This window comes from Apium graveolens, unplaced genomic scaffold (genome assembly GCF_009905375.1).
Source record: "Apium graveolens cultivar Ventura unplaced genomic scaffold, ASM990537v1 ctg3474, whole genome shotgun sequence".
In the NCBI taxonomy this organism is placed as follows: Eukaryota; Viridiplantae; Streptophyta; class Magnoliopsida; order Apiales; family Apiaceae; genus Apium; species Apium graveolens.
Window position 1 is genome coordinate 67,291 of NW_027418114.1, and position 11,469 is coordinate 78,759.

Here is an 11,469-nt window from a genome sequence, read left to right on the forward strand (position 1 = left end):
CAAGCCTACTCGGAGAATGCTCAATCAAGCTACCAAGGAAACAAGCCGTCTTCCCCCCCCCCCCCCAAGGTCCCCGTCTTCGTGGAGGAGTCCTCCGGAGGAAAGAAAAGGGTCAAGGGTTCCGATGGGAATAGCAAGACTCCCTTTGAACCTGGTTGGGGAATTAGTGTCCAAGACTCTATGGCCGGGAGTCCCGAACTTGCTCTAGTTTGGTCTAGGTTCGCCATTACCGCTCCTGACTTGATCAAGGTCACAACACCCGACAAGCTTCTGGAGGCGGAAATGCTGGGGGCTAATGCCTTATACCAGGTACACTAAAATTCTTTTAGCGCATTTAAACTTTCTTGGTCTATTTTTCGGGCTCTTCTTGAGCTTACTCTGATTGGTATAATCAGATTTACTAACTCTTTAACACTTGCCTGTTCTTTTTCAGGTCAATGCTCATTTCAATGCCTTAGCTCTTCAAGGACGCAATATGATGACACAGAACATTGCCTTAGAGAATTCAAAGAACAAGTGGGAGAAGAAATCTCATGAGTGGGAGTCACGGGCGGTGGTGACTGAGGACAGTAAAGCTGCGCTCTAGCAGTAATATGACAGCCTTTCTAGGAGGAAGAAGATGAAGCGAAACATGATGGTTAATCTCTACCATCATACAGATGACTTTCTCCAACTGATGGATCAACATGACAATGACATGTGTCCAGTGAACATGTCACTTGGTTGGAATTCGGCCATCGCTAAAGTCCATGGTGTCTATCCTGAGGTTTTTCAGCCAGAAGATTTTCCCAGTCCTTGAACTTCATCCGACACTACCATGGTCGCTCAAGTGCCTGACTCAGGGCTGATCGTGACTTCTCATCACTCCAGCTTCAGTTCAAGCCATCCTGGCTTTAGGGGGAAGCGCCTGTTCGTGACAAGGCTAAAGGGAAAGCTCCTGCTCGAGGAAGCCCGAGTGGCAAAGCGCCGTCCAAAGGTCCCCTGTATGGAAAGTTTCGCGAGCCTGTTCAAGAGAAGAGGATTCAAAATGAAGGTTCCTCCTCATCCTCTTTAGAGGGCTATGATATTGAGACCAACGGCGACGAAGATGGCGAAGAGATCACCAAAATGACGTGGAATGAGAGCGAAGAAGAAAGCTCCTCCGAGGAGTAACCCCCGGCCTTGCATGGCCTAGATCTCCCCTTGTGGCTTTAATTTAAGACTTTTTCATTTATGGCCCTGTGTGGCCTTATATTTCAAATTTGTTTCCTAATCGTCCTTCATGACTGACTTGTGACTCTTCGAGATCTTTTATCCTTTATATAGTATTAGCTTGTTTATTCACTTGTCTTTTATTTTCGGTATTTGGCCTTTCATGGCTTGCACTTATCCAATGCTCATACATAAATAATCGACAGACAAGATGATAAAATAAGCTTGCATAGATAGATAATATCCTGAAAAATGGGTTCAACCCTTACATAGAGTATAAATGGTTTCATCGACCATACTACTACCAATGCTACCAAGTACTAGAACATGTTATGAATGCCCTAAATATAAACCTTCAGGTTTGAAGCATGCCAAGTGCGGGGCACTTCATCACCGTTCAGGGTCTCTAACTTATGGGATCCTCATCCTAAAGTCTTTATTGCCTTATAAGGCTCCTCCCAGTTAGGGTCTAGCTTTCCTCTATCGTCGACTCCCGATGCCTCGATCTTCCTTGGAACCAGGTCCCCAGGCTGAAAGAACCTTTCTTTAACCCTTCGATTGTAATAGAGGGAGGGTCTTTGTTGATGCTCTACATTGCGGGCGTTAGCCTTATCTCTGACCTCGTCAATGAGATCAATATCGAGTCTCATGCCTTCTTTATTTGTCTCTAGTTCATAAGCTTCAACCAAAGGCGACCCGTGGGTAATTTTTAGGGGCACAACAACTTCGGCTCCGTAAGCCAGCATGAATGGGGTAGCTTCAGTTGTCATTTTGCAGGTAGTACGATATGCCCATAATATAGGCAGCAACACGTCTATTCATGTGTTCCTCGAGCGTTCAACCCTCTTTTTAAATCCATCAAAGATGATTCTGTTGGCAACTTCCGCTTGCCCATTTGCTTGTGGGTGCGCAACCGAGGTAAAATGGAGTTCTATGTTGTTATCATCACAATACTCTCTAAACTCCGTATTATCAAATTATCGCCCATTGTCTGTGACAAGGATGCGAGGGATACCAAACCGATATATCACATTTTCCCAGAAAAATTGAGTAATGTGCTTGGTGGTTATCTTGGCTAGTGTCTTAGCCTCAATCCACTTTGTGAAGTAGTCTATGGCTACCACGATGAATTTCCTCTGTCCTGGTGCTACAGGGAACGAACCAAGTATATCCATTTCACAAATTATAAATGGGATGGGTATGCTGATAGACGTGAGCCTTTCTGGGGGCTGTTGTATAATTGGAGCGTGCCTCTGGCATCTGTCGCATTTTTTTACATAAGCCTTTGCATCGGCTAGCATAGTTGGCCAGTAGAACCCCACCCCAATCGGGTTATCTTGTGGGCGAGGGCTCTACCCCCCCAGTGTTGTCCACAAATCCCTTCATGGGATTTTTTAAGCGCTTCCTCTACTTCAAGAGGTATTAAGAATATTTTATATGCATTGCACACATGTGCATACTCAAACTGAGAGTATTTCTGAAAATAGTCTCTTCATTTTACCAACATCATACACACCGATTATATATGTATATAGCTATAACCCATGTGATGCACGGTCATTTTTATTATTATAGATTATAAATTTTAATTTTAATAATATGTTACTTGTAGGATTCAATCTTATATCATTTGAATAATAATTTTTAAAATTATATATAACGGTTCTCATCAATTTAATCTGACGGCTCTAGATTGAGTGACTAGGGACCAAAAACTAAACTTTTAATGTTTCATCTTTAATATAATAGTATAGATATATTTATCGATATATATATATATATATATATATATATATATATATATATATATACAGAGAGAGAGAGGGAAGGAGAGAGAGCGCATGAAATTACTACTAAGGGCAAGGGAGATTAGCTAGTAACGAAGACTTAGGCGATTGATATACATATATAAAAGAACATAATTATAAGGAAGAGAAAAGAGCATGACTCTCTAAAATGAATTAAGGAAAGATGTAGGAATGTAATCTTGACAAAATTAATTATAAAGTGAGAAGGTAGTCAAGTCATTTGTTTTTCATTTTAGTCTTTTGTTGTTATTCGGCTCTTAATAATTTTTGTCTTCTGTTTTCATTTATGACACTCTTCCCAATATATCTGAAGTTTATTGTTCTTAATTCATTTTTACATTGGACAACATGTTTGAAATATCTTTTCTTTGAAAAAGTTGGTATGATTGCTTAAAATGACAGTGAGCTTGTCTCTTCTTTTATATAAATACTTGTTCAATTGATTATACAAATATGGTAGTCATATGTTAATTTTTTGTGATATTTAAGAGATGGTAAAACCCAAGTCCAAATGATGGTTGATCCATGAATGACGGATGATGTGCATGTAAGTTAATCAATTGATGTTCACCAGAGCCGATCACTCTAGTAAATAAAGGATAATATTTTTGTTAGGTCACACACACTGTAGAAGGGGGTTGAATACAGTGTTTACTACAATCAAATCGAATATAAGAACTCAAGTAACAGAACACAGATTTTATTCAATACAATAAACTCTGTTACAAAGAACTGTTCTCTCTCAGTGATGAACAAATTATCATGAGAGCTGCTAAGGTTACAATGAATAATATTCTCGAATAAGATAACACATATAGTGTAAACCCTATGCTGTATTTATATAGACACAGAGTTACAAGATAAGTTCTAATTGATATCGAATATGATTTTTTATCCTAAAATATATCAATCAGTTATCTTTTCTTCCAAGTATTATATTCTTCATAGAATTCTTCTTCATGTATATCTCTTCTTGTGTTTGTCTTGATCTTCTTTCCTTTCAATCAACATCCTTCCTTATCTGAAAGTCTCCTTAAGTCCTGATATTATCTCCTGATAAATAACTTCTGATAACTTAAGTTCTGACAACTTAAGTTCTGATATCTTAAGTTCTGACTTCAGTATAAGTACTGATTTCCAGCTAAGTCCTGATTTGTCTTGTTAGTTAAGATCTGAAAACTAAACATAAATCATCATTAGACATGGCATCACAAATATATCTAACACTCTCTCCCAACTTGTAAATTAGCATAATATACAAGTTCAACAGATATTTGATGATGTCAAAAAAATTAAGTACAAATACATGATAAATTGACTAGATAACTACAACTTACAGTCCTTACAACTTTACCATCCTTAAAGTCTGTTATCAGCTTCAGTCTGTATACACTTCAGAATTTAAGCAGTTGTAGATCTTTGACTTGGCTTCAGTTTCTGATCTCTTTGATGTTAGGAGTTGTTCTGAGATAGTTCTTCAAAAGTGTTCTCTCAGCATTATCAAGTTCATTGACCATCCTCCTTTTAGCATCTTTAAGTTCAACTGTATCTTCTCCAGTTTGAAAGATAGCAGCCCTGAGATCATCTATTTTAGCTTTTCTTATATCCTGATCCAGTCTGACGATATAGGCTTTATCAGACTCTAGATTGAATTCAAGTCCATTAATACCATAAAATATAGTGATGATTTTTGCAGTATTAGGCTTCATTTCAACAATATCTCCACTGTGAGATCTGTACTTAGGACAGTATGGGTTGTCATACTTTACAGAGTAAAGCCTCTTCTGTCTTTGAATATTTGATTTTAAATAACCTGCAGCACCATCTGTTGATCTGTTTTTCACTTGAAGTAGAAATAGAACATGTTCCAGTTCTTCAAAATACTTCAATGGAATAGCATTCTTCCTAATCTGGAATACCCTCCCATATGTCATAAAGTATAACATGACATCTTCTTTCAAAATAGAATGGTAAACCATTTGTACAGATTCAAGTTGATTCAATCTTTCAGGAATTGCTCCTACTCCTGGTTCACTTAAGGAAGTTGGATCATTGGTAGTGTTGTGTATTCTCTTCTCTTTAGAACTACCCAATCTTGATTTGTCTCTTGCTTCCTTTCCTTGAACAACTCTTGCTTCAAAACCACTTGATGTAGTCTTCAAAGGTTGAGTCTGTTGAGCTTTTGTGAATCCTGGTAGTAGCATCTTTGAAGGTTTAACATGAGCAATGTCAGAGGTTTCCTTTTCTTTATCTTCTGATATCAAGCCAACTTGAGCTATGTCAGAGGTTGCTTGCTTCACTGTTATATCAGAACTTACTACATCTTGACTCTGAACAACTTGAGCCATGTTAGAGGTTGATTGAGAAATCTTCTTTTTCTTCAGAGTAAGACTAGTATCTTCTTCATCAATTATTTCTTCATCCATGATTGGCATTAATACCTTTACAGGTTCATCAATTTTTGCTTTGCCCTTGGATCTTGGATCTACCTCCACTTGTGATTTGGCTTTGGTTGCCTCAGAATTTGTCTTCTCCTTAATCACAATACCCTTAGGCTTTGGAAGTTTCTTTTCAATAATAGAAGCTTTAGACTTGGATTTGACATTTTCTGCTTTAAGTTTGGCTTCTTCTTCCTTTAGACTTTCAAAGTCCATTCCTGGATTTTCTTTAAGAAATAATCTCTTTGAAATTTCTTCATCCAGCTTCTGTAACTTAGGGTCTTGATAGTAAACTATTGTTTCCTTCCCCTTGAGCTTCAATTTCTGCATACACTCTTGACTTTCACCCTGTGCGGGAACATCAGGCTTTGTCAGAACTTGTTTACCAGAACTTATTCTTCTATCAGCATCAGAGCTTGATCTCTGTATAGAAGTTTCAGCTTTCCTTGATGAAGAACCTTTGCCTTGACCATGACCTCTACCCTTTTCAGAGTTTCCCTGGTCATCATTTCTATCATCCTCACCCTTCAGTACTTGACTAGATTTGCATTTGGACTTAATCACTTTCTCCCCCTTTTTGGCATCAGCATGGAGAAGAAGAGAGACAAGCAATTCCACTGAGGATTGAATCTCATTGAGTTGAGTTTGCTGAGAAGCTTGATTCTTTAGAATTTCATAAATCTGATCTTGCTGCTTCTCCTGGGGCTTTTTCAATATACCCAATGCGGTCAAAGGCTGGCTTAAAAATCTGTTTTTTTCCAATTTTATATTCATATCTTGCTGGATCAGTGATTCTTGAATTTTGTTCACCTTGTCATGAGTTATTGAGTGTTGACCTTGGAGGTGCCTAGTACTCAATGCAGTAACTCTTAGTTGTGCCTTGAAATCATCATTTATCAGCATTTCATCAGCTTTGGCCAGGTGCTCAGCAAGAATTTTTCCAGTAGGAACAAAAGTAACTTTGTTCCACTCCTTAGTCCACTCCTTTCCTCTAGGAGTTTCACTCCAAGGTACTGGTGCATCCTCTCTAACAAACTTCTTGATTAGATCAGCTTTGCATGGAGCTTGTTGAGGTGCATGTCCAGATGGACCAGTTGCATCAACATCTACATTTATAGCAGCTTCATCAGTAATTTTAGCATTATCAGCATCAGAACTAACAGAGCCTGCAGTATCAGCATCCTCTGATAGAATAACAGTATGTGAGGCTATAGAGGTTTCAACATCATCCTCTAAATTCTGATTTGTAATTAAGTTATGATCAACATCCCAATTTTGATGCCCACCTACAATTTGATCTGCATTATCTTGATTCAGAACTGGTATTGTTGGAATATCTGCATTGAAATCAGCATCCAAAATTGGTGTTGTTGGTGAAGTGAGTTGAGTTGGTGAAGCTTTCAAGTACAGAACCTCAGGCACAACCAAGTTATGAATGTCTATTTCAGCACTTGTACCTGGGTCATTAGCATGTACTGGATTATTAATTGGAGACACAGGAGGTGTAGGCACTTTCTCTGAAATATCCTCTTGTTCTTGAATAGGAGACTTGTGAGCTGATTCAGCAGTGAGAAGTAATTCAATTACTATAGGTTCTGTTGGGATCAGAGATTCCTGACCCCCTTCCTTAGCTGCTGCTTCCAGCATTTCTTCAGAATGTGATGATTCACTTACAACCCTCCTGGCTCTTTACTTTTTAAGTCTCTTTGCTGAAGTAGAGACTTTAGGAGCTTCATTATCAGAATTTAGCTTTCTAAGCCTTTTGAGGGGCCTAGATATCCCGGTTTCAGTATCTTTCTGAAAAGAGATCTTCTCAGCTTCTACAACAATAGGTTCTGATATTGGAACATGTTTCTCATCATCGGACTCATCTCTTAGAATAATTCTCCTTCTCTTCTGTTGAGACTGAGGGACTATTTTAGTCCTCTTGGGTTTTGAAGATGAAGGCTTCACTGGATGTGCTGAAGGTTGAGGTTGAGATGACTGTGTTGGTTTGTAATATATCCTGATGGAGGGTTGAGTTGGTTGAGGTTAAGAAGTTGGAGGTGTTTGTGTAGTTGTGGTAGGTGCGGATGGAGATTGGGTTGGTTGTGATGAGTTGGTGGGTTGGACATCAGGATAGACAGTTGTATAAGTGTGTGGATCAGCATTTACCAAGATTTGTTTTACTGATTGAGGGATTTGTAATGGTCTCAAAACTCTCTTCTTAATATCAGAGTTTAACAGGTCATTAAAGGCCCTTTTTGCAAGCTTAAAAGGTGAAGTTAAGCTACTGGCTAGTTGGGGTTCATCATTACAACGGAAACTATATATAAGCTGACAGAATCTAGCAAAATATACTACATTCCTATCTTCTGTCATCCTATCCCCTATAAAACCTAGCACAACACTTGCAAAATCAAAATAAGTTTGATTGATAAGGGCATACCCGATTTGCTGACTCATGATGGGAATAACATCAAAGTTGGAGCATTTATTGGCGAATGCCTTGGTGATACAGTCAAAGAAAAAGCTCCATTCCTTTCTGATATGTGATCTTTTCAGTTGAACTAGCTTTCCCAAGCTTTGCTCATAGCCCAAATTAGCCATAAGCTGCTATAAAACAGGCTCCTCCACTGTTGAGAATGTACAGTCTTCAGGTAAATGGAGAGCTTTACGAATAGTCGATTTAGTAACCACATACTCGACATCTCCTGATGTGAAAATTATACTTGGAGAACCAGCAGCACCACCATCATCATATAACCCAGTTCTCTAGAATTTCAGAACTTAAGTTCCAGAAAAAGTTTTTGATTTCGTCAAGGCGAACCCAATTTCACTATGAGATAAGAAACCCTGAATAAAATGAAATTCAGAAGGAGCTTCACTCTTAGTGAGAATGGCAGGATAGTTGTTTGGTACAAACTTAGCTCCATCGATGATTATATCCTTGGGCGCCATTGAAAAGAAGTGAGAAAATAGAGTGCCTGAAAGGTGTTTGAGAAAATGTCTGTAGATAAAACTGTCAGAAAATGTGAGAGAATAAGAAAAAGAGAGAGATTGAATAGAATAGAAATGTGAATAAAAGATTTAAAAATCTTTTATCTCTTTTACTTAGACAACCCACGTGACAACAATTATTTAGAAGTGGAACAGACCTTACACCTGTCAGCCATGCAGCAGTTAAGACAAAAGTTAATGGGCACGGTAAATAAGTAATGATTACATTGCACGTTCAGTTTTTCAAAAAAAAAACTGTTCCCACTAAACAAATGATTATTACTGCTTTATCTCACATAAACCCAATTTTATGATAAAATATAACCGTTCAAGTAGTGACCAAAAATAAATCAAGTAAATAAGTACTGCCACTTAAGCATCAGAACTTGATTATTATCAGAATTTAAAGGTCATCAAAATATGGCTTCTTTAACTCAAAAAATTAATGTTTATTTCTGTAATTCTTCACACAAATACTGATATGGTTTCTTCAGAAATTAATCATCAGAACTTCCATCAGAACTTGTCCTCAGAACTTATGCAACTGACACTTAAACTGTTCATCTAAAACAATATTGATCACCACAGTAATTTTCATCATTCATATGGAGTGTAAGTGTGTGCATTAAGCTAATAATCAGACAAAGAGTAAAGTCTGATTCACTTCAGTACATCTTAGAAATAAGGCATAACTAAGAATTGTGCTTAAAATCTGTCATTATGCTGAAGTCCACTACAGAATGAGTTCATGCATAAGTCCACCTCAACTGTTTTGTGCTCATTTTATGCATCTTTTGAAATTCCTTTTTACAGTGGCTTCTCGGTGTAAGTGAGTCACAACTGCTTATCAGAACTTATGCTATTGTCAAAGTATTTCTCCAGTAATCATAGAGCTTGAAAAGTCACCAAGAAAAAATTTGCTTTTCTAATGCATATTACTTAATACCAGCAATGTACTTGGGTCTTCCCATCCACATTTTTACTCTAGATCTCAAAGGAGTACCTGACATTTAATATTTTTCTTCACCTTTTCTTTTGATAAGTGAGGCTTATCAGCACTTAGTACATTCATAAGATTTACCAACATCAGTACTTAATAGATAAGAAGCACTATTCTAGTTTTTGACTTAGTAATAAGATACACAAAGTAAACCTAACTAAGCTCAATATTAGAATTTGCTTGTGTAAAAAATTTCCACATAAACAATTACTTCATACATGGGATCATCAGTATGTTAGAGACTATTAGGTCAGCATTTAGCACAATTATCCTCATTGGATTGAATAGTCACATAAATATTCATATCACTATCAGAGTTTAGAAATTCACATCAGAGAACAATCAGCACTTAGAAAATTTCAATTTAAGCACTGAATACACAAAGATAGTAATATCTGTAAATACTGATCATAAAGTCTGATATATTAGGACATAAACTAAGCAGATTTAGATCAAGAACCTGAAACCATTCCAAGTTCATTTACCAATCTTGTAAAAGTAGCTTCACACAGTGGTTTTGTGAAGATATCTGCTAGTTGTTGATCTGTTGGAACAAAATACAATTCCACTGTACCTTCATTCAGATGTTCCCTTATGAAGTGGTACCTAATGCTGATGTGCTTTTTCATTGAGTGTTGAACTGGATTACCTGTCATAGCAATAGCACTTTGATTATCACAGTAAATAGGGATTTTAGAATATGTTAACCCATAATCCAGTAATTGATTCTTCAGCGAAAGAATCTATGCACAACAGCTTCCTGCAGCAATGTATTCTGCTTCTGCAGTTGATGTGGAAATTGACTTCTGTTTCTTGCTAAACCAAGAACCAATCTGCCTCCAAGAAATTTGCAGCTTCCACTTGTGTTTTTCCTGTCAATTTTGCATCCTGCAAAATCTGCATCTGAGTAACCTATTAGCTTAAAGTCTGATTCTCTAGGATACCACAATCCCAGATCAGCTGTACCCTTAGGTAATTGAAAATTCTTTTCACAGCTATTAAGTGAGGTTCTCTTGGATCTGCTTGAAATCTTGCACAAAGACAGGTAGCATACATGATATCAGGTCTACTTGCATTTAGATAGAGTAGTGAGCCAATCATACCTCTGTAATCAGTAATATCTACTAATTTACCAGTATCCTTATCCAATTTTGTTGCAGTGGCCATATGAGTGGATGTACTTGAACAGTCTTGCACTCCAAATTTCTTCAACAAATTTATGGTGTACTTAGATTGACAAATAAAAGTTCCTTCTTCATTCTGCTTAACTTGAAGGCCCAGAAAATAGCTAAGTTCTCCCATCATACTCATTTGATATCTTGACTGCATTAACTTAGCAAACTTCTTACAAAGTCTGTCATTTGTAGAACAAAAAATGATATCATCAACATATATTTGCACCAAAAGTAAGTCCTTTCCATGGTTGAGATAAAATAATGTTTTGTCAATAGTCCCTCTGTTAAATCCACTTTCCAGAAGAAACTGAGCTAAGGTCTCATATCATGCTCTTGGAGCTTGCTTAAGGCCATAAAGTGTTTTATTAAGTCTGTAGACATGATGAGGAAATTTTGAATCTACAAAACCTGGTGGTTGTTCAACATATACTTTTTCTTCCAATTCTCCATTAAGAAAAGCACTTTTCACATCCATTTGAAAGACTTCAAACTTTTTGTGAGTAGCATAAGCCAAAAATATCCTTATGGCTTCCGATCTAGCAACTGGTGCAAATGTTTCATCATAATCAATACCCTCCTACTGAGATTATCCTTTTGCAACCAGCCTTGCTTTATTCCTTGTAATTATGCCATCACTATCAGTTTTGTTTCTGAACACCCATTTTATACCAACAACAGATCTGTTCTTTGGTCTTGGCACTAGGGTCCAGACTTTATTTCTTTCAAATTCATTTAACTCTTCCTGCATTGCTTGCACCCAATCAGCATCTTGAAGAGCTTCTTCCACTTTCTTTGGTTCATTATGCGAAAGAAAATATTGATAGAGACATTCATTTGATGTTGCTGTTCTAGTTCTGACACCTGCTTCAGGATCTCCA

General features: G+C 37.3%; 1 protein-coding gene across 1 annotated transcript; it reads right to left on the reverse strand.

The window, feature by feature from the left end:
* Positions 1–1,613: 1,613 nt before the first annotated feature.
* On the reverse strand, positions 1,614–1,961 carry LOC141701173 (uncharacterized). The gene has a single exon (XM_074504836.1). The coding sequence runs from the start codon at positions 1,959–1,961 to the stop codon at positions 1,614–1,616; it is 348 nt and encodes a 115-aa protein (XP_074360937.1).
* Positions 1,962–11,469: the final 9,508 nt, after the last annotated feature.

Coding starts and splice junctions, on each gene's coding strand:
- LOC141701173 (XM_074504836.1), bottom strand. CDS start 1,961: ATGACAACTGAAGCTACCCCATTCATGCTGGCTTACGGAGCCGAAGTT.